This window comes from Natrix helvetica (genome assembly GCF_964273705.1).
Source record: "Natrix helvetica genome assembly, chromosome: Z".
Classification (NCBI taxonomy): Eukaryota; Metazoa; Chordata; class Lepidosauria; order Squamata; family Natricidae; genus Natrix; species Natrix helvetica.
The window spans coordinates 18,789,689-18,817,210 of NC_138554.1; the positions used below are offsets into that span (position 1 = coordinate 18,789,689).

Sequence of the window (27,522 nt, forward strand, 5' to 3'; positions counted from 1 at the left end):
TTTACTTCTATTAGCCCTCCGTAGCCAAGCATCCAGAACCACCCCCTCTTGTCTCCTCCCCACTGCTCCAATGCATGATGTCAGGAGCACACTCCCTTTGGCTTTCACCACTGCTCCATGCCTCAGGCGCCTCCTGGTGGCCAACCAGCCTCTCTGATCCCTGCTCGGAGTCAGAACCCTGTCCAGGTCCTCCACATCTTCCAGAGCCGAGTCATAAGGCCCCTCACTGTCGGAGTCTGGTTGCAGCTCCAACGGCTCCTGCTGGGTCACAACAGATAACCATTTGTCTGAAGTGGTGTAGGGTTTCCTGCCTAGGCAGGGGGTTGGAGTAGAAGTCCTCCAAGGTCCCTACCAATTGTGTTATTCTATTCTATTCTATTTACTCTATTCATTTCCTCCTCTATGCTATACTGCGACAGAAATTTATTCCCTCCAGGAACTCCCCCTTTCCCAGGGATGGCCTTCTGACCTATCAAGACGCTTCCTTAATGACGGATCTTGGGATCCCGAGAGGTGGCATGCGAAGAAGAGATTTCTTAGGGATTTTTTATAGGGGCTTTTAAACCAAATTTTAAGGGGGGGGGGTTTGATTCGGATGGCTCAGACAGGCTTGGGGGGGAGTCTGCCAGGGCACAGGCCAGAGCTAACTAATGGGGGTGGGGTGGGAGTGCTGGGAAGGGCTGGGATTCCGGGGGAGACATTAAGCCATTCCATTGTGGGATTCACCATCTCTACTGTTTGTGGGAGAGGCAGATATGGTGGGGGCCGAGGGCCAAATGATGTTCGGAGGACACGGGTTTGCTGTTTAAGAGCGATCGCGCGTTCTGACCCTCATCGCCCTTCTCGCACCCCCGGGTGCTCAGGATTACAGGACCCTGGTCTCCGGCTGGTGTCGCTTAACGCCAGGTTCGTGGTACATAAGGCTCCCCTCATTTACGATCTCATACAAGAGGGTAGAGTGGACCTGGCGTGCATTACGGAGACCTGGTTGGGTCATGAGGGGGGGGTGCCCCTTAGCGAACTATGCCCACCAGGCTTCCGGGCGTTTCACCAGCCGAGAGCCCAGGGCAGGGGTGGGGGGTGGCGGTGGTTATTAGGGAAAGTCTCAGACCTCAGGAGGTCACTGTGCCACAGATAGGCGGGTGTGAGTCCCTCTTTGTGAAGTGAGGCCTTGGAGCTCAGGTGGGCCTTTCTGTTATGTACCTGTCTCCCTGCTACGTTTCATCGGCCCTGCTGGAGCTGCTGAATGTATTAGCTGGATTGGCGGTTGATTTCCCCAGGCTTATGGTCCTGGGGGATTTCAATCTGCCTTCCATTGGTGAGACATCCAAGTCAGCTTGGGAGTTCATGGCTTCCATGACAGCTATGGACCTAACTCAGTTAATTCAAGACCCCACCCATAATGGGGGACACACGCTCGACCTGATTTTTGTCTCTGGGCAGTGGATGAATGATCTAGATTTAGGGGATATTTCTATTCAACCCTCATCATGGTCTGATCATTTCCTCATCAGGCTTGACTTCCATACCGCTACCCCTCGCCGCAGGGAGGTGGAACCGACTAGATGGTTCCGCCCCAGGCACCTGATGGACCCCGAAAGGTTCCTGATAGAGCTTGGGACTTTTCCTGAATCCCTTGCTCACAACTCGACCAAAGCCCTAGTGGAAGCCTGGGATAGGGCTGCCGCTGGGGCCTTGGATCGCATTGTGCCTTTGCGGCGTCTGACCCGGTGTCGATCCCAGATGGCTCCCTGGTTTACCGAGGAGCTCTGGGAGATGAAACGCCGGAAAAGACGCCTAGAGAGTGGTTGGAGGGCCAGCCGGTCCGAATCTGATCGAACACTAGTAAGAATTCATATTAAATCCTACTTAGTGACGATAGAAGCGACAAAACGGCAATATTTTTCCGCTCTTATCGCGTCCGCAGATAACCACCCAGCCGCCCCGGTTTAGGGTGACCCGCTCCTTACTTAACCAAGGAACTGGGGAAGACCCCTTGCAGGGTAGGGCTGAAGAATTTGTTCAGTATCTGCAGGATAAAATCGCTCAGATCTGGACAGGCTTCGACTCTGACTGGGTAGATATGGGCGAGCCGACGGGGATGAATCTTGAGGAGACAATCTGGGATGGGTTTGCCCTGTGACCCCCGAAGGCATGGACAGGATTATGGGGAGACTCAGTGCTGCCACTTGTGTGCTGGACCCATGTCCCTCTTGGTTAGTTTCAGCTTCCCGGGAGGTGACACGAGGCTGGCTCCAGGCGATTAGCAACACTTCATTGAGAGAGGGGTTCTTTCCCACCACCTTGAAGGAGGCAGTGGTGAGACCCCTCCTTAAGAAGCCTTCCCTGGACCCAGCTTCTTTAGCCAACTATCGTCCGGTCTCCAACCTTCGCTTTGTAGCAAAGGTTGTCGAGAGTGTGGTAGCACGTCAGCTTCCCCAGTACCTGGATGAAGCTGTCTACCTGGATCTGTTCCAGTCGGGTTTCAGGCCCGGGTACAGCACGGAGACGGCATTGGTCGCGTTGGTCAATGATCTCTGGCGGGCCCAGGACAGAGGCTGCTCCTCTGTCCTGGTCCTATTAGACCTCTCGGTGGCTTTCGATACCATCGACCGTGGTATCCTAGTGCCACGACTCGTGGGGTTGGGAGTGGGGGGCACCGTTTTACGGTGGTTCTCCTCCTACCTGTCCAATCGGTCGCAGTTTGTGGTGACTGGAGGGCAGAGATCGACCCCCAGGCGCGTCACTTGTGGGGTGCCCCAGGGGTCGGTTCTCTCACCCCTCCTGTTCAACATATACATGAAACCGCTGGGTGAGATCATCCGTGGTTTTGGGGTACGGTATCATCAATATGCTGATGATACCCAACTTTTCATCTCTACCCCAAACCACCCAAACGATGCCCTCGATGTAATATCCCGATGCCTGGAGGCTGTGCGGATCTGGATGGGGAGGAACAGGCTCAAGCTCAATCCCTCCAAGACTGAGTGGCTGTGGTTTCCGTCATCCCGATCTGTACATCTTGTCCCATCTTTGACGATAGGGGGAGAAATTTTAGCCCCCTCAGAGAAGGCTCGCAATCTGGGAGTCCTCCTGGATACGCGGCTTAGTTTAGAAAAACACCTGAGGGCCGTGACCAGGGGGGCCTTTTACCAGGTTCACCTGGTACGTCAGTTGCGCCCCTTCCTGGATCGGGATGCTCTGTGCACACTCATGCCCTCGTCCTTTCTCGCCTGGACTACTGCAATGCTCTCTACATGGGGCTGCCCTTGAAGAGCACCCGGAGGTTTCAGCTGGTCCAGAATGCGGCCGCGCGGGTTGTCATGGGGGTACCTAGGTGCTCCCATGTTACACCCCTTTTAGGCGGCCTGCACTGGTTGCCGGTTGTTTTCCAGGTGTGATTCAAGGTATTATGATCTTTAAAGTGCTCCATGGCTTAGGCTCAGGGTACCTGCGAGACCACCTACTGCCACCAGTAGCCTCCCACTGTCCAGTACGATCCCACAGAGTTGGCCTGCTCAGGGTGCCGTCGGCCAGACAGTGTCGGCTGGTGACCCCCAGGGGGAGAGCCTTCTCTGTGGGAGCGCCTTCCCTCTGGAATGAGCTGCCTCCGGAGCTTCGCATAATCCCTGACCTCCGGTCCTTCCAACGCGCCCTTAAAGTTGGCTTTTCCAGCAAGCCGGCCTGGCCTGTTCATTTTAACTTATTTTAAATGTATTGTCTTTTAAATTCAGTTGGTTTTTTGGATATGTATATAATTTTTTTTAACTTTGGGGTGTGTGTTTTTTAATGTTGTATGCCGCCCTGAGTCCTTTTGGAGAAGGGCGGCATATAAATCCAAATAAACAGAAACAAACAGAAACAGAAACAGAAACTCTCTTTTGGTCAAAAACATCCAACCTTTGTCAGTTTGAGGATCTCCCATCAATACTGGGTGGGTCCAGGGCCAATTCTGGAAAGCTACAGTTAGTCCTTGATTTGCAACCACAATTGATCCCCAAATCTCTGATGCTGAGCAAGACAGTTATTAAGTGAGTTTTGCCCCATTTTGCGACCTTTCTTGTACAGTTGTTAGATGAATCACAACAATTAACAAATTAGTAACATGGTTAAGTGAATCTGGCTTCCCCTTGACTTTGCTTGTCAGAAAGTCAGAAAAGGCCATAAAACACCAATCATCACAAATACATTCCAGTTACCAAGTGTCCAAATTTTGACCATGTGACCATGGGAATGCTGCAATGGTCATAAGTGTGAAAGGGGTCATAAATTACTTTTTTAAAGTGCTGTTGTAGCAATGACCACAGTGGCGCAGTGGTTAGAGAGCAGTACTGCAGGCTACTTCTGCTGACTACCTGCAATTCGGCAGTTCAAATCTTGACTAACCTTCCATCGTTCCAAATGAGGACTCAAATTGAGGACCCAAATTGTTGGTGGCAATATACTGATTCTGTAAAACAGAGAGGGGTGGAAAGCACTGGAAAGCGGTATATAAGTCTAAGCGCTCTTGCTATTGCTAATAGCACTTTTACTTCTATACAGCTCTACAATGAGTGCTCTCTAAATAGTTTATAGCAGTGCCGAAATGGGAACATGCGTATGTGTGCACATGCGTGCCAGAAACCGGAAGAGCATGCATGTGTGCGGAAAGACCAGCTGGCCGGTGTACACTGGAAACTGGAAGAGCAACAAAGGATCTTCCAGTTTCTGGCACGCCTGCGCGCACAAAGACCAGATGGCCGGTGCGCTGGAACCTGGAAGAGCAACAGGCGACAGCTTGCATGTCCGGAGAGATGGCTCACCGTGTCACTTCCGGCATGCATGCCATAGTTTCGCCATCACGGATTTATAGTGTCAGCATCTTGCCCCCAACAATCTGGGTCCTCATTTTAGCAATCCACCACTGAAACTAACAGTTGTACTTGGACTCCCTGTACTTGAAGACTTTTAATGGACAAAGTAATGGGTGTCTTAAGTGTCTGGGATTGATTATTGTGTCTTGTAAAGCTTTCCGAACTCCAAAAATGTGACACAGGGCCCCATTTTTCCCCTCTCTGTTGAAGTACTCTAAAGACCACAAAGGATAGATACACGAGATCCTTTTTGTTCTACAAGTAGTTTCTTTTGAGGGATTCCCCTCACCTTCCTAGCCATAGACTTTTACTACAATATTCAGATCAACTGCTTACTACAGATAGTCCTCAACTTACAACCACAATTGAGTCCAAAATTTATGTTGCTAAGTGAGAAATTTGTTAAGTGAGTTTTGCCCCACGTTTCTGGCCACATTCATTAAGTGAATCACTGCCGTTGTTAAATTAGTAACACGGTTGTAAAATGAATATGGTTTCCCCATTGACTCTGCTTGTCAGAAGGTTGAAAAGGGGGATCACAGGATCCAGGGACACTGCCACTGTCATAAATTTGAGCCAGTAGTCAAGCATCTGAATTTTGATCATGTGTCCATGGGAATGCTGCAATGGTCATAACTTTGAAAAAAGTCATAAGTCACTTTTTTCAGAGCCGTTGTAGCTTTGAATGGTCACTAGGCAAATTGTTGTAAGTTGAGGACTACCTGTATATGTAAGGGAGAAAGAAAAATTGAATGTGATGCTGAAATCCCCAATTCTTCAGTATGGGGCAGTCTTAGAGTCAAAATAACTCAGCTAAACTCTTAGATGAACTTACTTGCAAAGCAAGTTCCCCTGAATCGGAGGTGATTTTCAGCAGGTTCTGACCAGTTGTGGAGAACCTGTAGCGGAAATTTTGAGTAGTTCAGAGAACGAGTAAATATGACCTCTGACTGGCCCCGCCCCCATCTATTCTCTGCCTTCCAACTCCCAGCTGATCAGGAGGGAATGGAGATTTTATAGTAACCTTCCCCTGCCATGCCCATCAAGCCACGCCCATCAAGCCATGTCCACAGAACCAGTAGTAAAAAATTTGAATCCCACCACTGTCCTGAATGTGAAATGTACATCAGAGCAGCATAGAATAGAATAGCAGAGTTGGAAGGGACCTTGGAGGTCTTCTAGTCCAACCCCCTGCTTAGGCAGGGAAACCCTACACCACTTCAGACAAATAGTTCTTTAATCTCTTCTTCAAAACTTCCAGTGTTGGAGCATTCACAACTTCTGGAGGCAAGCTGTTCCCCTGATTAATTGTTCTAAATGTCAGGAAATTTCTCCTTATTTCTAAGTCACTTCTCTCCTTGATTAGTTTCCACCCATTGCTTCTTGTCCTACCCAGATCCCATGATCCCTAGCAGGAACTGGTTAAACTGGGTTCCGACAACATGCTAGGCTTGGCCAAGTGGGTAGTTTGTGGATCAGCAAAGTATGTGAAGTCCTCATCCCTTTTCTGCAGATTTGTGATGTAGCCGCTGCATTTGTAAAGCTGTTTTTAAAGGGTTTAGCAAGACCTGGGAGTCTGGCTTTGATCTCCACTGCCATATATTCCTCCTTTGGAATCAGCCCCTTTTCACCCAGAATAAAACTGGATTAATTTGCAGGAGAGGGCGCTGCTCATCCAGTTATTTTGCTAAAGGGAAAAGAGACTACTGGACAGGACAAAGGCATCATTCATTCTGGCTGTGCCCTGAGGGTATATGCGTTTCTGCATGTTTTGAAAATACAACTGCAATCAAATCTGCCTCTGGCCCTGATAAGAATAAATGAGCTTCCTTATCAAAGAAGGAACCAAAACTGAAGGAAACACAACCTTCCTTGTATTACCAAAATAGAAACCAACTGGAATAGTGTTAATTAGCCAGCAGAACTGTCACAAAGTTGGATTTGTTATTAACTGTTAGAAGATCATTCAAATTTTAGATCTTTCCTAGCTAGGAATTATACTTCAAGACATACCAGGCAACATACCCTGGTAACTCCTTCAGTGGAGTGGATCAGTCTAGGTCTGGCTGAACTCATCACAAAACTTGATTACAGTCACAGAGCAGAAAGCAGAGGAAAAACCAACATAATGGCAATGTTGGAATAGTAAAACTATTACGCATAATTAGAGAGCATAGCAAAAAGCAGAGACGCCACCTTGTTGACAAAGGTCTATATGGTCAAAGTTATGATTTCCCCAATAATAATGCATGGCTATGAGAGTTGGACCTGTTGGAAGGAATGAGGAATGTCCATCCGGGTTCGGTTCCAAGTGGGAAGAAAGACACTGGAAAGATGGAGACTGCTTGGAAAGATGGTTTAATGGTGGACAGGATCACATGGTTAGAGAGAGAGAAAGAGAGAGAGAGAGAAAGAGAGAGAGAGAGAGAGAGAGAGAGAGAGAGAGAGAGAGAGGGAGGGAGGGAGGGAGGGAGAGAGAGAGAGAGAGAGAGAGAGAGAGAGATAGAGAGAGATTGATACCCTCTATTGGGCTTTGAATTTGAGCTTCTATTCTGATTGGTTGTCAGACTCCCATGGGGCTGTGCAGGGGCAACTTTGTAGGCTGTCCTGAGTCCCAAGCTTGGTTGACTCTTGCTGGATGATGATGTAATGAAAGGGCTTTGGGCAATTGCTATTATGGTTCTGTCTGAAGGAGTTAGATCTTTGTTATGTAGAATAGAGTGACCCAGGTCTTAATGGCCCATTAACAAAGGGGGGGGGAGCTGAATTTCTGCCTCCGTTTTAGAAGAAATATTCTGCCCTCTTATTATTTCCTAAAATATTTCATTTTTCTAGGAGAGAGGTGGGTACTAATTTCCTACAGACAATAAGGAAGGTTGAGCACGAAAGAACTCATGCATTCAAGTTGTGGTGGTGGATAAGACTCTTGAGAGTCCCTTGAATTGCAATTCCCGTTTTTTCAGAGTATAAGACGCACCAGAGTATACGATGCACCAAGATTTTGAAGAGGCAAATTTTTTAAAAAAGTTTTTTTTGCACTGCAGACCTCCCAAAATCAGCCCGTTTGTCAAATAAAAAAGGCATACATAGCCTTTAGGAGGCTTCCCGAGTGCTCCTGGGGGCTGGGAAAGGCAGAAATGAACGAAAAATGGGGCATTTTTTGCTCGTTTTTGTCCACCCAGCCCCCAGGAGCACTCGGGAAGCCTCCTAAAGGCTATGCACGGCCATTTTTGCAAAGGGGTGGAGTTTCGGTAGGCCAAAAATGCTATATTCAGTTCATAAGACGCACCCAGATTTTCACCCTCTTTTTTGAGGGAAAAAGGTGTGTCTTATATTCTGAAAAACACGGGTATATCAAATCAGTCAGTCCTAAAGGAAACTCAGCCCCGACTGTTGTTTGGAGGGACAGATCCTGAAGCTGAAGCTCAAATAGTTTGGCCACGTAATGAGAAGGAAAAGATCCTGCTTTAGGGAAAGAGAGAAGCCAAAAGGAGAAAGAAAAGGCAAAAGATGATATGGTTAAATAGTGTCACCCACACGATGAACCTGAATTTGGGCAAAGTTCGGGAGATTAGAGGACTGGAGACTAAAACATATGAACAACGTTTGCAGGAACTTGGTATGTATATCTGATAAAAAGAAGGACTAGGGGAGACATAATAGCAGTGTTCCAATATCTCAGGCGTTGCCACAAAGAAGAGGGAGTCAAGCTATTCTCCAAGGCACCTGAGGGTAGAACTAGAAGCAATGGGAGGAAACTAATCAAGGAGAGAAGCAACTTAGAACTGAGGAGAAATTTCCTAACAGTCAGAACAATTAATCAGTGGAACAACTTGCCTCCAGAAGTTGTGAATGCCCCAACCCTGGAAGTCTTTAAGAAGATGTTGGATAGCCATTTGTCTGAAGTGGTGTAGGGTTTCCTGCCTAAGCAGGGGGCTGGGCTAGAAGACCCCCAAGATTCCTTCCAACGCTGGTATTCTATATATTTTTTTATTTCTACAGTGGGGGACAAGGGAACCTGGCCTGCTATGGTCAATGGGGTCGCGAAATGTCAGACGTGACTTAGTGATTGAATAACAAGAACAACAACAATCACATCCACAGCAGGTCATTTATCATTGTCCCATTTGTATTTGATCCTTCTTGTCCAATAAAATTAACGTTTCTACAGCACATCATTAAGCACCTAAGGGAATCTCACACATATAAAAAAGGGATGGACTTAGATCACATAGCTGTGGCTGCAATCTTGACTATTTTGTCCTTCCTGAGATCATCCCTCTAAATGACTATCCTTATTTCTGCAGCCTAGAAGATCTGGAGAGTCCACGATAAAATTATAATTATTGTTGAGGAATTGAGAGATTCTCAAATCCTAAGAGGAGAGGTTTTCCTAAAAGGGAAATAACTTGGATCAGAAGGTTGAATATTCTTTTATGCTTTTATTACCTATAAACCGAAAATACAAACATAGTACAAATTAGATAGCTGCTAGTGTTACTATTTTATAAGTAGAATGGTTTGGCTTTATCTAAAACAATTAAGCAAATTGCTAGGTAAAGAAACAATATAAATAGTTTCAATATTTCATTTTTCTTTCCTGGTTAAACAGCTTCTCAGAACTTTTTCCCATGTAACAACATAATAAAATAATTTCTCCCGAGAAATGAAAGATAAAGTTATCCTCCAGTTGCAACCATTACTTAGAGTGACCGTTTGAAATGACAATGGTACTGGAAAAAGTGACGTAAGACTATTTTTCACACGACCGTCACAGCATCCCCATATTCACATGATCAAAATTCAGGTGCTTGGCAACTGGCATGTACTTATGTCAGTTGCACTGTGCCAGATTATGTGATCACCATTTGTAACCTTCCTATCTGGCTTCTGACAAGCAAAGTCAATGGGGGAAACCAGTTCCACTTAACAACTGCATGATTCCTTTAAAAACTGCAATGATTCACTTAACAACTGTAGCAAAAAATGGTCATCAAATGAGGTACAACTCACTTAACAACTCCCTTGTGTAGCAACAGAACTTTTAGGGGCAATTTTAGTTGTAAACCGAGGACTACCTCTATATCTAATCCCTCCTTTGGGAATAAGCCTTAAAAAGCCAACTGGCTGAATTCAATATTACCAAAATCTCCAGTTATCTACTTCAGGCCATTCAAACGTAATTGCTTTGGAATAGGTCGTTCAGAGAGGGAAACAACAGAGAAATAGGAATTTTGAACGTTCCCTGGAGAATGAGATCAAAAGTGCTACCAAGACAATCCACAGGATGTGTTCCCTTTTTGGGGGTAACATTGGCAGCTTTAGATTCAGACCTGAAGCCCCACTGAAGTTTTTCTGGATTCCCAAGAGGACTGCTTGGTATTATCCAAGAGTTGACACGTATAAATGTCCAAAGCATGTGTCTTGAGCATTCTTGATCAATTAACAGAGTTGGAAGGGACCTTGTAGGTCATCTAGTCCAACTACCCACCCAAGCAGAAGACCCTACACCAGTGATGGCAAACCTTTTGTGGCTCATGTGCCAAAAGCAGGGGGAGCGCAGGGGGGTCGTGCGTGGGCATGCCACACCCATAATGCTATGCGCATGACCCCAGCGCACATGCACTCATAACCAACGCTCTCCCCCCCCCCATTTTTGGTGTGCTTTTTCATCCTCCCCAGGCTCCAGAGGCTTTAGGAGCTTCGCTGAAGCCCCCATCCCACCACCCGGAGGCTTCAGGGAGGTTCAGGAACGTACTTCCAGTTTGCTCGTAGGGCCGGTTTTAGCCCTCCGAAGCCTTCAGGGGCCTTCAGGAAGCTTCCCTGAAGGCTCCGGAGGGGAAAAAATGACTCTACAAGCAATCCAGAAATGACTTCCGGTTTGCTTATAGGGTCATTTTTTGCCCTCCGAAGCCTTCAGGGAAGCCTCCTGAAGCCTCCAGAGGGCTAAAACCGTCCCTACGAGCAAACCGGAAGTACATTCCTGAAATTCCGGTTTGCCCATAGAGCAGGTTTTTCGCGTTTGCCCATAGAGCAGCCCGAGATTTGTATCTTATTTATTTGCTTGTACAGGTAGTCCTCAATTTACAATAGCTCATTTAGTTACCACTCAAAGTTACAATAGCACTGAAAAAAGTGACTAATGACCGTTCTTCACAGTAACAATCTTGGCAGCATGCCTATGAGCATATGATCAAAATTCAGATGCTTGGCAACTGTGTCAAAATATTCACGAACCGGCAGAGACTTGGTAACAAGGTCAGCCAATGAATAGGGCTTAGTAACAAGGTCAGCACTGAAGCTCTGATTGCTGTGCTGAGAACTGAAACTGAAACCAGTCTGTCTGCTCCCTGAACTCTGAACTGTTACAATCTCTCTTCTCTACCATGTTGGAAGAATTGGTATTGTACATTTATTCATGTGTTTTATGTATATAAAGAGTTAATGAATCCTGCTGAATCAGTTATCTGTGTGTGCTTTCCGGATTTGATTTCTACTGCAAACTCTGACAAACTGTTTCATACTTATGACCATTGTAGTGTCCTGGGGTCATGTGATCCTCTTTTGAGACCCTCTGACCAGCAAAGTCAACGGGGAAGCCAGATTCACTTAACAATTGTGTTACTAATTTAACAAAAGTGGCAAAAGAGATCATAAAATGGGGCAAAACTCACTTAATAAATGTCTCACATAGCAACATAAAGTTGGGCTCAATTGTGATTGTACGTCAAGGACTACCTGTATTCCAGTGGATTTTGGATGGCCCGAGGGAAAGAACCATATTATACAAGGACTGGCAGATGGATGGGCTCCTTCTGTGCCTCCATTCATATTTCGACCTTCAGATCTGAAGTGCTGCCGAGCAGGATGGTTGAATTCTTCATGTTTTAATGCAATTAAATTTAAATTAAAGAAATCATTTCTTAGAACTGCTCTCCTGGTGTCAGTCTATCAGCTCTTTTATACAGCATAACGTTTGCAGCAGTGGCGGGATCCTTTTTTTTTTTTACTACCGGTTCTGTGGGCGTGGTGTTGCTTGGTGGGCATGGCTTGGTGGGCGTGACAGGGGAATGATTCTGCAAAATATCCATTTCCACCCCACTCCAGGGCAAGGATACTGTAAAATCTCCATTTCCACCCCACTCCAGGGCAAGGATACTGTAAAATCTCCATTTCCACCCCACTCCAGGGCAAGGATACTGTAAAATCTCCATTTCCACCCCACTCCAGGGCAAGGATACTGTAAAATCTCCATTTCCACCCCACTCCAGGGCAAGGATACTGTAAAATCTCCATTTCCACCCCACTCCAGGGCAAGGATACTGTAAAATCTCCATTTCCACCCCACTCCAGGGCAAGGATACTGTAAAATCTCCATTTCCACCCCACTCCAGGGCAAGGATACTGTAAAATCTCCATTTCCACCCCACTCCAGGGCAAGGATACTGTAAAATCTCCATTTCCACCCCACTCCAGGGCAAGGATACTGTAAAATCTCCATTTCCACCCCACTCCAGGGCAAGGATACTGTAAAATCTCCATTTCCACCCCACTCCAGGGCAAGGATACTGTAAAATCTCCATTTCCACCCCACTCCAGGGCAAGGATACTGTAAAATCTCCATTTCCACCCCACTCCAGGGCAAGGATACTGTAAAATCTCCATTTCCACCCCACTCCAGGGCAAGGATACTGTAAAATCTCCATTTCCACCCCACTCCAGGGCAAGGATACTGTAAAATCTCCATTTCCACCCCACTCCAGGGCAAGGATACTGTAAAATCTCCATTTCCACCCCACTCCAGGGCAAGGATACTGTAAAATCTCCATTTCCACCCCACTCCAGGGCAAGGATACTGTAAAATCTCCATTCCCTCCCCACTCCAGGGGAAGGTTACTGGAAAATCTCCATTTCCAACCTGCTCCAGGGCAAGGATAATGTAAAATCCCCATTCCCTCCCCACCCCAATAACCTGCTTTCCTGCTCCATTGTCCTGTGTAGGGCAACAGAAGACCCAGCCGATCAGCTGGGACATCAATCAGGTGGGACTCAGGAGGCAGCGAATAGATGATAGCGGAGCCAGCCAGAGGTGGTATTTGCCGGTTCTCTGAACTACTCAAAAATTCTACTATTGGTCACCAAAACTGGTCACAACTGGCTGAATACCACCTCTGGTTTGCAGTTCTCATTTAGTGTCTATGTTGGTCTCAATTGTGGGAATTTGAAGATACATGGACTCAGTGACGTGCGGTGAGGTTTATAACTGGTGAGGCTGGTGACGTCATCAAACCACGTGGTTGCTCCACTTATCGTTTTGGGGCTGCCGGGCGGCTGCTCTCTTGTGAACTGGCTCCCGAAGAGCCGGGCACAGCCTCAGGGGCGAAGCAGCCATGAGGTAACCATGCTCACGAGCAGCCACCCGGCAAATCCCCTCTCCAGCCGGGAAAAGCACCATTCACTGACCTAGGGGGTATCCCTAAGGTGCCAAGCCATGTGGTGCTCTGCCCGCCCCCCCAGCTCCCGCGGCTTGCCACATTCAGGATACCCCCTAGGTTAGTGCATGGAGCTCTGCCCGGCTGGAGAAGGGGGTTGCGCGAGCGCCTATCCCGCCTGCAGCTTCACCAAGCCCTTGCGCAGCTCTCCCAGGCCACCGTTGCCGGCCGCTGCTGCCCGCTGCTGCCCGCTGCCACTTGGGGCTGCTGCTGAGATGTCCAGGGAGGTTAAACCAAGCCGCGCGCCTCTCCCAGCCACTTTCACGGCTTCCTGGAGTAATTCTTTTTTATTTTCATGATGAGAGTGGTGAGGCTCCGCCTCCCCTGCCTCCCCTGACTGCACATCACTGCATGGACTTCAACTCCCAGAATTCTCCAGCCTGGGGAATTTTGGGAGTTGAACTCCACACATCTTCAAGTTGCGCAGGTTGAGAAACACAGATCTATACAATGAGAGAAATATGGGATGACCATGAAGGCTAGGCTCATACTCCACCATTGAACAGATTCACAGATGACTCCAGGCATAAGGAATTATATGATTTATTTATTTTGGCTTTATTTTGCTGTGTGAAACCTTATTTAATGCAGTTTGGCATGAGTAAGGCAGGGCTTGGCATGACAGGCGAACTACATAGAAACATTTTGTGGCATTTCAAAGGCATTTGAATTTATTGGGGCATAAAATTCTACATTCCTGCATCTAATGAAATGGGCTGCAATCTAGGAAAACCTCCTGCCATTAAAATATGTTGTTTTTAAAACCTTGAATGACTTTTTGTGGTCCTCTTTTCCCTTTGTGGTAACGTATTAAAAGTTATTGATTAGGATTTGCAATTTTATCTTGTTTTCATATAGTGATTCATTGGTCCAATCTCTTTAGCAATGTGGGTGAAGGGCAGGATGTGAGTACAATATAAAAAGATAATTTTATTATCTACCAAGTTCAATTAAGGTGACAGCATAGACACATTTAGATAATATTCTGCACAGGAATTTATTTTTTTATGACTTACCGGTGTCCCATGACTTCTTGGTGTTTTCCCATCCAAGTTTAAACCACCCAGCTTTTTTTCCCCCCTGCTGTTTCCGTTTCTATTTTTAGCATTGCGGAAAACAGATAAAAGTATACTATCACAAGAGAAAATATATTGCCATCTTTCTTTTTTGATTCTTCCCAACCCCCAAAAAATCAGTTTACTTGAAAGACTAACTTTTCCCCAAGAAAAAGATGATTATATTTGTAGTTTTTCAAGCATGTAGTTGTTTCTTCTTCTTCTTCTTCTTCTTCTTCTTCTTCTTCTTCTTCTTCTTCTTCTTCTTCTTCTTCTTCTTCTTCTTCTTCTTCTTCTTCTTCTTCTTCTTCTTCTTCTTCTTCTTCTTCTTCTTCTTTTCTTTTGGATCTTTGGCCTGTCAATATCTCTGTCTCTGTCTCTCTATCTCTGTCTCTCTCTCTTTCTCTGTCTGTTTCTGTCTCTGTCTCTGTCTCTGTCTCTCTCTCTCTCTCTCTCTCTCACACACACACACACACACACACACACACACAGAGTCTTTCTTCTTTTCCTCCATCTTCCCTGAATCTTTACGCTGCCCGGGCTCAGGGAAGATGAAGAGGAAAGATGTGTGTGTGTGTGTGACAACTACATCTTCTACTACGCCTTCTTCTACGTTTTCTACATCATCTTCTATATCTTCTACAATTTCTTCTATGTCTTCTACATCTTCTTCTACTACTACTACTGCTCCTACTACATCTTCTACCACATCTTCTTCTGCGTCTTCTTCTACATCTTCTACTACTACTACTGCTGCTATTACTACATCTTCTACTACATATTCTTCTACGTCTTCTTCTACATCTTCTTCTTCTTCTACACCTACGTCTTCTACACTTTCTTCTACTACTACTACTGCTACTACATCTTCTATGTCTTCTACTTATGTTTTCTATGTCTTCTTCTACATCTTCTACTTCTACGTCTTCTTCTTCTGTCTTCTACATCATCTTCTACACCTTCTACATTGTCAACATTTTCTCCTCCTCTTTGTCTCACTCTCTGAATTCTTACAGTCCACAGTCCACAATTCTTAAATCCACAGTCATTTTCCATCATTGTACTCCCAGAATTTTGGAGCCTTTTTTTGGGGGGGCACCCTATTTAAGGAACACCTTCCCCCAGAGAAGTTGAACAGATGTTCATAGGAGCATCATTTCACCTCCTTTCTGTATTTCCTTTGGACTCCTAAATGGCCTTTTCCTTATATTTCAATCAGGTTATCCCAGTTTTCAAAGAAAGCTGGGGGCTGCTTTCTCATTTATGCACTGCTTTTTATTCTATTCCACCCTATACGGGGTCGGTCGGTGTGTCTGTCTGTCTGTCTGTCTGTCTGTCTGTCTGTCTGTCTGTCTGTCTGTCTCTCTCTCTCTCTCTCTCTCTCTCTCTCTCTCTCTCTCTCTCTCTCTCTCTCTCTCTCTCTCTCTCTCTCTCTCTCTCTCTCCCTCCCTCCCTCAATCGGACTATTAGGGGGGAGGGGATGTGTGTTAAATTTTTAACCGCTCAATAAAACAAACTATTTCCATTTCTCTCCTAGGAAAGAAACGAAGCCACCGTTTTCTGCCTAAATCTCTCCAGAGCGCCCTTTTCCCACCGGCTAAGCAAGCCTCACATTCCTGTCCAAAGCAGGTGTACGTGTGTATGTGAGGGTGAGCGGGTGAGCCGGGGGGTGGGGGTGGAGAAGAGATGAAAGGGCAGGCGCCGGTGCGGATCCAGCAGGAGGCAGGCTGTTAGGTGACCTCAGCCTGTTGGAATCCCCAGCCCCGGGCCGGCGCAAGGACAGGGGGCGTGGTGAGCAGCTATAAAAAGTCCGACGAGGAACGGGACGAGCCACAAAGTGGCGGGAACCGGCGCCGGGAGGGTCGCAGGATGGAAGTGCTGTCAGGTACGGCAGAAGTCCGCAAAAAAAAAAAAAAAAAAACCGGGGGGGGGAGGGAGGAGAAGAGCGAGGAGAAGCAGGCGCTTCCCCAAAGTTTTCCTCAGAGTCTCCAAGTTTCCCTCCACGAAGCGGGACCGGGGAGGGGGTGATGGTGCGTAAATTCGGTTGCAAAAGGATTCGAAACCAACCTCGCGTTTACCCACCGCTGTTTGCCTGGTTCTGGAGGGCTCCCATCTCATGCCCAGCGGGGTTAGCAGCTGGCTTAACAAAAGTCACGAGGAAACAACCTCTCCAAGGGCATCGCAAGGGTCCCAGCCGCTGCCACCGACGCCGACTCGGCGCGATCCCAAAGGCTCGGGTTGCGCTGCGAAGGTCAAATCGAAGCGGGCTGGGGGAGCAGAGGAAGGCAGATGGGTCCTTCTCGGGCGGAGTCCACCACCCCCCAATCGGCCGCTTTCGTTCCCTTTTGGCAGGCTGAAGGGAAAAGCCAAAGGGGATTGATTGATTGATTGATTGATTGATTGATTGATTGATCATGCCCACCCACCTCACCAAAAAGGCGATTCTTGGGGTGAAAATGACTGGAGACTGCATTGGATCCTTCTGTCAGCTCGGTGGCCGAGTTCACACAACCACTAAGTGAAGCGTGCGTTCCCTAACGGATCCTATTGCTTGCATTTTCCACTTCTCGAACTGTCAACGAAGTCACACAGCCTGCTTTTTCATGGTAGAGACCGCCAAGTACTCATCCGCAATTTCTCTTTAAAAAGTCGTGGGAATTGAGCCCCTTTCCTCTCCCCTCCCCTCCCAATACCGTTTGACAATAACCAATTTTCGGGGTAGTTTTAGAGTTGCTTTTTGTAACAGACAGAGAGACCTGTGCTTTGGATTCTCTCTGAAGTTATTTAGGAAGCAGGGGGAGAGACTTTACCGGTTGAACCACTACCTTTCCTGCAGGCACGTCAGCCCATGCAGTCACTTCATGAAAATAGCAAAGCTGCAAATACCTTTAAGGATTATGGCTGTTATAAATTATCTTTTGCTGATGGGATGAATCCGGGTCAGTGAGACACAAGTGCTGGCAGGAAGCTGGCCAGGCTGCTTTTTGGGTTGAAATGTATTTCATGTATGTAAGATTGTTATGTTTGGCTTCTGTGTGCGTCACTCGGAACTCATGTACCGCCATAGCTGCATCCACACACATTACCAAGCTGCAAAGCCTTGTGTTAAATTTGTGCTTAATATTTTGTTAACCAGGAGCAAGAATTTATTCAGATGAGACCTGAACCATTTATGGTTTACTAAAACAAAGCATAATTTAGCAGCCAGGAAGTAGATCAACTGTGTAACAAAAATCTCAAGGTTCAGTTCCTTCCCTAATGTCATAATTATTGCTGGGGAGCTACCTCCATTTCCCAGCTGTAGTAAAAGTTTAATCTTCGCTAATTTGCAGGGCTCTAGGTAACACTGTATATCGGCATTCAACTCCTAGCACTGTTGCTGGAAAACTTGATAACTCATAGCTTTTTTTAAAAAAAAAATCCTCTTCTGCAAATAATTAAAACTTTTTGCTAATGATAAATTTTGCATCATCCCTCTATCTCCCAAAAATTCTGAACTTTGATAGTGTTGTGTGACTGTGAGCTGAGAAAACAGTCATAATCATTTGGATGCACCCAATATCATAATCCAAATGCAAATGATACGTTTGCTTGCTTGGTTTCTGTAAATTTGGGTTTATGGTTTCTAGTGTAGCCTAAACCCACTGGTGCACTGTGAAACAAACCATGGTTTAAGACGTTAAGTGAACAAAGCACCTCTTGTTCCTTCCACTAGACTTTTGTACATGGACTAGCAGTGCTGATTCAGGTTTCCGCAGGAGTGAATTAAGACTGAAGGAGCCCAACTTCTAGGGATTCACATGACATGTTAACTCCCATTGCCTGGTTCACACAGCCAAAGAAGATAGATTTGTTTGCTCAGCGTTTGAAAAGCCTTCTCCCTCAATAGCAGTGTTTTCCTAACCTGTTGCCTCCTACTAGTATTGAATTGCAACGTTTGATCAGTGTGTCCAAAGCCAGCTGGGGATGATGGGAGTCCTGATCCAACACATTTGATGTGGGGAAAACTCCGGCTTTTCCTTCTTGATTCTTTTGGACAGTTTTTTTTCCTACCTTCATGATAATGTAAAACTTCTGGAATGTTCTGCTCTCTTTGTTCTTCCTTTCTGCCTCCACCGCCCCCGCTTCAAAGATCAAGAGATGTAAAGACTCCGGTGACCTCACATCTTGAACTTGAAGGTGGAGTTAATCATTGATCTTGGATGGTAATTTTAAAAGACATTTATTGCTTGGTAGTTAGAACGCCTGGCACAAAAATGTACAATTTGCATTTAGAATAGCCAGGGAGAAGATTTGGTATTTCCAGATAAAACTGCAGAGCAATTCAGCAAACGTAGGCTTTTCCTTCATCCAACCAAATATACTTCCCTGGTCTTGTTTTCTATGTCTTCATGCAGTCTGCCAGTCAGATACAGTGCTTTTGAATATAGAAGCTTTATTTAGTTATATTTAGAAACTGGATAGATCTGTCTTCTGTGTCCTATATGAAACCTTTGGCAATCCTCCTCCTTTTTTTCTTTACTCTTCATTCCATTCTCTGCAATGGAATGAAACATTCTCTGCTTCATTCCATTCTCTGCTTCTCAGCTCGGAATTCTGGTAGTTTCAGTTCTAACTTTTCTAAAAAGTCCATGATTTCCAACTTCTGAAGTAAAGACGCTCCATCTGTGTCTTGATTGTAGTTAGGCCAGTGATGGCTAACCTTTTTGCCATCGCGTACCAAAAGTGGGGGGAGCACAGGGGGGGGTTATGCGTGGGCGTGCCCACACCCATAATTCTATGCCCGCGAGCACTGCCCTCGTGCGATGGACCCATTTTTCACCTTCCTCAGGCTCTAGAGGCTTCTTAGGAAGCCCTCTGGAGGGCAAAAAATGGCCCAACACACAAACCGGAAATTCAGGAACGGACTTCTGTGTTGCCCGTAGGGCTGTTTTTCGCCCTCTGGAGACTTCAGGGAAGCCTCCGGAGGGCAAAAAAATGGCCGAAAATGAAGGCTGAAGTCAGCTGGCCAGCACACGCATGCGCACTGAAGCTGACAGGGCAACGCCTCGCGTGCCTTAACAAATGGCTCCACATGCCACCTGTGGCATGCATACCATAGGATCGCCATCGGTGTTAGGCGGTGTTTCCCAACCTTGCCAGTTTTAAGATGGGTGGACTTCTACTCTCAGAATTCCCCAGCCACAACAAGGCTGGATGGGGAATTCTGGGAGTTGAAGTCCACCTATCTTAAAGCTGCCAAGGTTGAGAAACTGGTCTGAGGTGTATTTTTCTAGCAGGGAAACCAGAGACGGTAGGAAAGGATTAGGGTAGGTAGAATGGACAACATTGTTATCAAATAAAGTTATATAAAAAGCTTTACCACTCAGTCCCACAAATGTCTTTCCCCAGGTAACTAGGAAAAACACATGCAGCCATTATATTGCTGGCCGATGAAAAATCCTGTGGCTCACAAAAGCTTATGACCTTTAATAAAACATGTTAATTTGAAAAGTTGCCACCAGTTTCCTTCAAGCTTTGGAGTTACCATCAAGTAACCCATGATTCTGAGCCCTTCCAAACTGCATAATCCATCAGAGAAAGAAAATAACTAAGGGCAACAAGAGAAAGGAGGGAAGAAGAAGAGGGAAAAGAAGAAAATATAAAGCAGAGGAAATAAGGGAGGGGAAGTAAGAGTAGGAGAGAGAGCAAGAAGAAGAAGAAGAGAGGAGGAGTGGGGGAAAGGGAGGGGAAGAAGAAAAGAGGAACGAGAGGAGGAAAGGAGAAGGCAGAGAAGGGAGGTTGAGAAGACGGAAGGAGTAGGATTGTTGCAAAACAAGATGGAGGTGCAGGGTAGCAAGAAAGTAACCCCAACTGTGTTTTTTATACTTGTAAGAAGATTATGATAAATGTCAATAGTTAATAGAAAACATTAATAGTATTTACAAGACTGTATATTTGTGAATGTATATGAAAGGAGAAAAATAAAACTTTATACTCAACTGTATAAGGCTGTCTTGAAGTTGGCAATTTAGTGGAATTAAGTCAAAGGAACTTAAAAGGGAGGCATTTTAAGGAAAGATTAGGAGCTTGGCACAATTTTGCCTTTGTTAGATAAAACAATCTGCATAGAAATTATCTCAGTGGGAGACTTAGACTCCAATTAAGAAGGAAGAGAAATCTATTGGTTTTTGCTGTTTGTACACATCAGCTTTCTCCAACTTGGTCCTCCAGATAATGTAATGGCCTTTCTGTCTGGAAAAATGAATGTTCTTGTCCATCCATCCAAGGGTGAAGAATAGCCAATGGCCTTGTATCTGCACAATATTGGAAAAATGAGAATACTCCATTAGATAAGGATGTAGTTCAGAAAATATTAGATTGTGCAGAAATGGACAGATTGACATTAAAAATAAAGGACAAAGACGACACAGAGTATTACTTAACATGGAATAGACTTTACGAGCGGTTAGAGATAAGAGTAGAAATTAGATGAGGAAAGATTATTGCTATGTATGAATTAAATATAAATTATTTAAATTATAATTATATAATTATAAATTATAAATATGCTAATTAACAGAAATACAAATAAACCAATATAAAGAGAAAGTTAAGAGTTATTCTATTACACTATTATTGTCATTATTAGTATCTGTGTTAATATTTCTTTTTGTTCTCTCGTTGCTTTTTTGTAAATGATATGCTCTGATAATACACTGTGTTCAAAATGTTTATGAATTAAAAAAAAAGAAGAGAATAGCCAATGGCATTAATAGGATCAACCTTTTCTGTTTTTCCACTGAGAGATGGGAAAAAATGGTGAAACTTCATAGCACAACTTCAGAGTTCCCCCCCATGTTTTGCACACAAATTAGTTAATGAATTAGTTGGGATTTGGGTTTTGCCTGCATTCAAAGGGTGATCTTCAACAGGCTGTCAACAGAAGTTCCTCCTCTGTACTATTTTAGAAGCTTCTGGACCAGATGATAGCAGATGTAGGATATCCTGGAGTCAGTGGAGAGGTTCTAAAATATGCCTCCCTGGTCTTGTTTTCTACAGTGCTTTTGAATATAGAGGTTTCATTTAGTTATAGTTAGAAACTGGATAGATCTGTCTTCTGTGAACCTTTGGCAATCATCCTCCTTTTTTTCCTTTACTCTTCCTTCCATTCTCTGCAATGGAATGAAACATTCTCTGCTTCATCTTTAAAGCGTTCCATGGCTCGGGACCTAGTTACCTGCGGGATCGCATTCTACCCCACACATCCCTGCGACCAATCCGCTCTCACAGAGAGGGACTCCTCCGGGTACCTCCCACTAAGCAGTGCGGGCGGGCGGTGCCTAGGAATAGGGCCTTCTCTGTGATGGGCCCAACCCTCTGGAACGACCTCCCCCCCAATATTAGAACCACCTTGGACCTCCGCTCCTTCCGCAAGAAACTCAAGACCCACCTGTTTCGATTAGCCGGCCTGGCCTAATTGTAACTGTAATTGTACTTACAGGGAACACCCACTACTGACCTTCCTGGGTGGCTTTTTAAATTTTAAATTTTGGGGTTTTAAATTGGTTTTAGAATTGTTTTTAATTATTTAATTAGTTTGGGTTGTATATACAGACGGTATGTTTGCGTTGTTTTGTCTGATGTTTTATGTTATGTTTTGTTGTCTTATACACGAATGGTCTGTACACCGCCCCGAGTCCCTACGGGGAGAGGGGGCGGTCTATAAATTTAATAAAACCTAAAACCTAAAACCTTCTCAGCTAGGAATTCTGGTAGTTGCAGTTCTAACTCTTCTAAAAAGTTCATGATTCCCAACTTCTGAAGTAAAGACGCTCCATCTGTGTCTTGTGTTAGTGTTAGGCAGTGTTTCTCAACCTTCCGGATATCCTGGAGTCAGTGGAGAAGTTCCCTCCATTCTGTATTTAAGCAAGTGTCCTATACTTCAGAATGATTTGACAATCATTCCTGGTTCTCCTAACCACCCTGCAGTTTCAAAGTTCCTTTTCCTTGAACACAGATACAGAAGTTAAAAAGAAAAAAAAACGTGTTGAAATCTATAGGTATGTCCAAAAAGTGCACAGGTCATGGGAAGGAGGGTACATTCCGAACCAGAGAAGAACGAAGTTTATGTTTTTTTAAGAGTTTACAGGCCAGCTACATCTGGATGGCACAAAATAACATATCTCTCAACAGGATTTAAAAAAAAAAAGCTTTTAGAGTTTCTTTTGAAAACACAGCCATGCAAAAAGGCCAAGAATTTTCTACCTGGCTGCCTTTTTTTTTTTACAGCTTTGATTGCTGCCCTGAGAGCATGTTTGCTGAACGAGATCTTTATTTAATGGCAGCTGCAAAGTTTGCAAGAGAACTGCCTGAGTGATTTTTTTTGGGACTGGCAACTTCAGCATTATTGCATTACTTCACAATTCTGTAGGCTGCCTCTGAGAAACTGTCTGGATCTCAAACTTATTTCAGGCATCTTCAATATTGCTGCCCCTTTTGTCTTCTTTTTTTAAGGGTGTTGTAAAGTTGTTGTTGTTTTTTAAACTGTGAATAGGAGGCATCCACTGGATTTGTTTTTGAAATGCCCCAAGATGAGTTTCCACAGGATAGGTGCCTTTGATATTATAGGTGAATACAGGTAGTCCTCGATTTACGATCACAGTGGAACCCAATATTTTTGATGCTAAGTGAAACATTTGTTAAGTGAATTTTGCCCCTTTTATGAACTTCCGTGCCACAGTTGTTAAGTGAAACCATGCAGTTAAGTTGGAAACATGTTGGCCCCGTTGACTTTGCTTGTCAGGAGGTCACAAAAGGGGCTCAAATGACCCCAGGAATGATGCTGCGCCCGTCATAAGTGTGAGTCAGTTATGACACATTTTTGAAATGCCCCAAGATGAGTTTCCACAGGATAGGTGCCTTTGATATTATAGGTGGATACAGGTAGTCCTCGATTTACAATCACAGTGGAACCTAATATTTTTGATGCTAAGTGAAACATTTGTTAAGTGAATTTTGCCCCTTTTATGAACTTCCGTGCCACAGTTGTTAAGTGAAACCATGCAGTTAAGTTGGAAACATGTTGGCCCCGTTGACTTTGCTTGTCAGGAGGTCACAAAAGGGGCTCAAATGACCCCAGGAATGATGCTGCGCCCGTCATAAGTGTGAGTCAGTTGCCACGCATCTGAATTCTGGTCACATGACCATGGGGATGTCGCAACAGTTTATACATGTAAAAAACTATCATGTCGCTTCTTTTCAGTGCCACTGTAACTTCATAGGTCACTAAATGAACTGTTGTAAGTTGAGGACTACCTGTACTGCATAGAAGTGTTTCTCAACTTTGGCAACTTTAGTATGTCTGGACTTCAACTCCCAGAATCCTCCAGCTAGCCTGCCGAGATTTGAAGTTCATACATCTAAAAATTGCTAAGCTTGGGAAACACTGCTGTATAGTACTTTCCATTCTTTCTCACTTCTGATGATGCTGTATTCTAAAATTTGAGTTATTATGTAGGATGAATTTATTTCCTTTTTCTGTCTCTTAACTCTACCTACTCTGTTTTTCTTTTGCAGATTCTGTGGCTTTCCAAAAAAAAGCAGGGAAACATGCATAGTATTATTGATACAAATATTTGAATGTTTATTTACTAGTTCTTGGGTCTAATGGTCCTCTTGATTCTCTCTGCAGTGGATCGGCCAATGTGCTCTGAATGCTCCAGCACCCAGCAAGAAATAGCCGTAGAGATTGAAAGGGCACACAATCTCACCCTCAGCATGCAATTCAGCTCAGGACAATTGCTGTCAAAATATGTGAGTCCTAAATATAAGTGGAACAAATTAATGGAGGGTGTGGGGCTCTGTCTACAGGAGGGGAGGGAAATGTATTTTATTTAATTTGGAAAGACTTTAGTCAATGCCAATTGATAATGATTTGAATCTCCTGAACGAAGGACCTGGGCATTTTTCTCAAAACAAATGTTTTACTTGACAAGCCAAGTAAAAGCTGTAGTACCATTGCAGGTACATGGGATGGGATGGAATAGAATAGAATAAGAATAGAATAGAATAGAATAGAATAGAATAGAATTCTTTTTTGAGGCAGCTTGTTAATAATTCTTTGTTTTTCAGACAAAGATGTGTAATCTATTGGACTGTGTTTTTTTTCTACAACAGCACTGGAAAAAGTGACATTATGACTGTTTTTCACACTTAGGAATGCTGCAGCATCCCCGTGGTCATAGGATCAAAATTAGGACAATTGGCATGTATTTATAATGATTGTAATTTCCCGGGGGTCATGTGATCACCTTTTGCAACCTTCTAACTAGCAAAGTCAATGAGGAGGCCAGGTTCACTTAACATCCAGGTTACTAATTTAATAACTGCAGTGATTCACTTAACAGCTGTGGCAAGCAAGGTCGTAAAATGAGGCAAAACTTGCTTAGCAACTGAGCAAATGAGGCAAAACTTGCTGAGCAACATAAATTTTCGGCTTAATTGTAATCGTAAGTCGAGGACTACCATATTTTTCGGAGTATAAGATGCACCTCCCCCCTCCCCCCCAAAAGAGGGTGAAAATACAGCATTTTTGGCCTCCTAAAACCCTGCCCCTGCGCACCCCGTTTTTCTCAAAAATGGACGTGCAGAGAGTTTGGGAGGCGTGCAAAGTGCTCCTGGGGGCTGGGGAGGGCAAAAATGAGCAAAGCATGGGCCCGTTTTTCCCCCTAGCCCCCCAGGAGCACTCTACAAGCCTCCCAAAGCTCATGCATACCCTATTTTTTGCACACACAAAAATGGGCCCGTTTTTGCCCCCAGGAGCACTCTACAAGCCTCCCAAAGCCCATGAATACCCTGTTTTTTGCTTTAAAAATGGACCCGTTTTTGCCCCCAGCCCCCAGGAGCACTCTACAAGCCTCCTAAAGTCCATGCATGCTCTGTTCTTTTGCAAAAAACGAGCCTATTTTTGTGAAAAACAAACCATTTTTGGCTCCCCGCAGCCCCCAGGAGCACTTTGCAGCCTCTGCATATCCCATTTTTCACAAAAAATGAGGCATGCATAGGGTTTGGGAGGCCTGCAGAGTGCAAAAACTTTTTTAAAAAATTTACCTCTTCAAAATCTTGGTGCATCTTATACTTCGATGCGTCTTATAGTCCAAAAAATACGGTACTTTCAATTTAGTCCTAATTAGATTGTGTCCATCACTTTTTGAAGATCCAAGATTCCATTCTTTCGAAGAACTGATGGTCTGGCTTTTCTCTGTTTTAGGTGCATCACCAGGGGGTACCTTTTGGTAACCCCAATTTCAACCCAACCATTCAGCCCTTTCCAGGACTCCCGTTGCCAACCCTGTCTACCGCAGACTGGCTGGGTCTCACCGACAAGGAGCGGCTGCAGCAAAACGCCTCCGCCTTCTCCAATTTGACGGTGTACTTAGCCAGTGTGAAATCCCAGCAAATGGATCTGAATCCATTGGAAGATGAATTACACCGTAAGTTCGATACTTCACGCCTGCAATGTCTGGGTCTGGCGAGTAGCCTTAAATCCATTATGTGTTCCCTGGGCATCGCACCAGGTCCAGATGTATCTGCTGAGCGTCTGGAACCTGACGACGCCTTCTTTATGAAACTCACAGGCTACAACATTTGCCATCTCTTCCAAGACTGGGTCAACAGATGTGAAAAGGACATCGCCTTATTAACTAAGAAATATCCTGTCTGAAAATGCTTCTCTTTCTGCATTGACCAGTGGCAGGGTGGAAATGTGGAGGGTGCACAACACACTCCCCATATTTCACTAAAAATGGCTCGGATCAATCCAGTGGTGAAATTCAATTTTTTTTTACTACCGGTTCTGTGGGCGTGGCTACTGCAAAATCTCCATTCCCACTCCAGTCCTGGGGGAAGGATACTGCAAAATCTCCATTCCCACCCCAGTCCTGGGGGAAGGATACTGCAAAATCTCCATTCCCACCCCAGTCCTGGGGGAAGGATACTGCAAAATCTCCATTCCCACCCCAGTCCTGGGGGAAGGATACTGCAAAATCTCCATTCCCACTCCAGTCCTGGGGGAAGGATACTGCAAAATCTCCATTCCCACTCCAGTCCTGGGGGAAGGATACTGCAAAATCTCCATTCCCACCCCAGTCCTGGGGGAAGGATACTGCAAAATCTCCATTCCCACCCCAGTCCTGGGGGAAGGATACTGCAAAATCTCCATTCCCACTCCAGTCCTGGGGGAAGGATACTGCAAAATCTCCATTCCCACTCCAGTCCTGGGGGAAGGATACTGCAAAATCTCCATTCCCACTCCAGTCCTGGGGGAAGGATACTGCAAAATCTCCATTCCCACCCCAGTCCTGGGGGAAGGATACTGCAAAATCTCCATTCCCACCCCACTACGAGGGCCAGCCAGAGGTGGTATTTGCCGGTTCTCTGAACTACTCAAAATTTCTGCTACCGGTTCTCCAGAATCTGTCAGAACCTACTGAATTTCACCCTTGGTTTAATCTATCCATTTTCTTCAATCCACACAAAACATCCAATGTGAACATGCAGCACCTATAACCACTGAGTCAGTTTCAAATCCAATGCTTACCGTCAGACGATGTACTCAAACTTGCTTAACTTTAAGCTAGTTTGTTTGCATCTTACCCTGTTGTGCAAATTGGCTAGCTTGGGTCAGCTTACTACATGTTCTGTCCAAGAAAATTGGTTTATTTAGTAACCAGGTTAAAAGGGGGTTGCAGCTATTGAACAAGAGTGCACGGCTGTGGTTTGCCCAACTGTTAACTGTAGTGGTGAAATTCAATTTTTTTTACTACCGGTTCTATGGGCATGGCTTGGTGGGCGTGGCAGGGGAAGGATACTGCAAAATCCCCATCCCCATCCAACTCCAGGCGAAGGATACTGCAAAATCCCCATTCCCACCTCACGTTGGGGCCAGCCAGAGTTGATACTTGCCGGTTTTCTGAACTACTCAAAATTTCCGCTACCGGTTCTCCAGAACCTGTCAGAACCTGCTGAATTTCACCCCTGCTCTTAACATGTTTTACCACAAGCCAGGCTGAAAGTTAACAACCCAAAGAAAGCATCTCTTCAGATCACTACAATTAGGAAACATGGACTTTCAATTAAGAA

General features: G+C 45.1%; 1 protein-coding gene across 1 annotated transcript; it reads left to right on the forward strand.

The window, feature by feature from the left end:
* Positions 1–16,247: 16,247 nt before the first annotated feature.
* Positions 16,248–26,243, forward strand: CTF1 (cardiotrophin 1). The gene is made up of 3 exons (XM_081971542.1): positions 16,248–16,285; positions 24,074–24,195; positions 25,652–26,243. The coding sequence occupies exons 1-3, from the start codon at positions 16,270–16,272 to the stop codon at positions 26,102–26,104; spliced, it is 591 nt and encodes a 196-aa protein (XP_081827668.1). The 5' UTR covers positions 16,248–16,269; the 3' UTR covers positions 26,105–26,243.
* Positions 26,244–27,522: the final 1,279 nt, after the last annotated feature.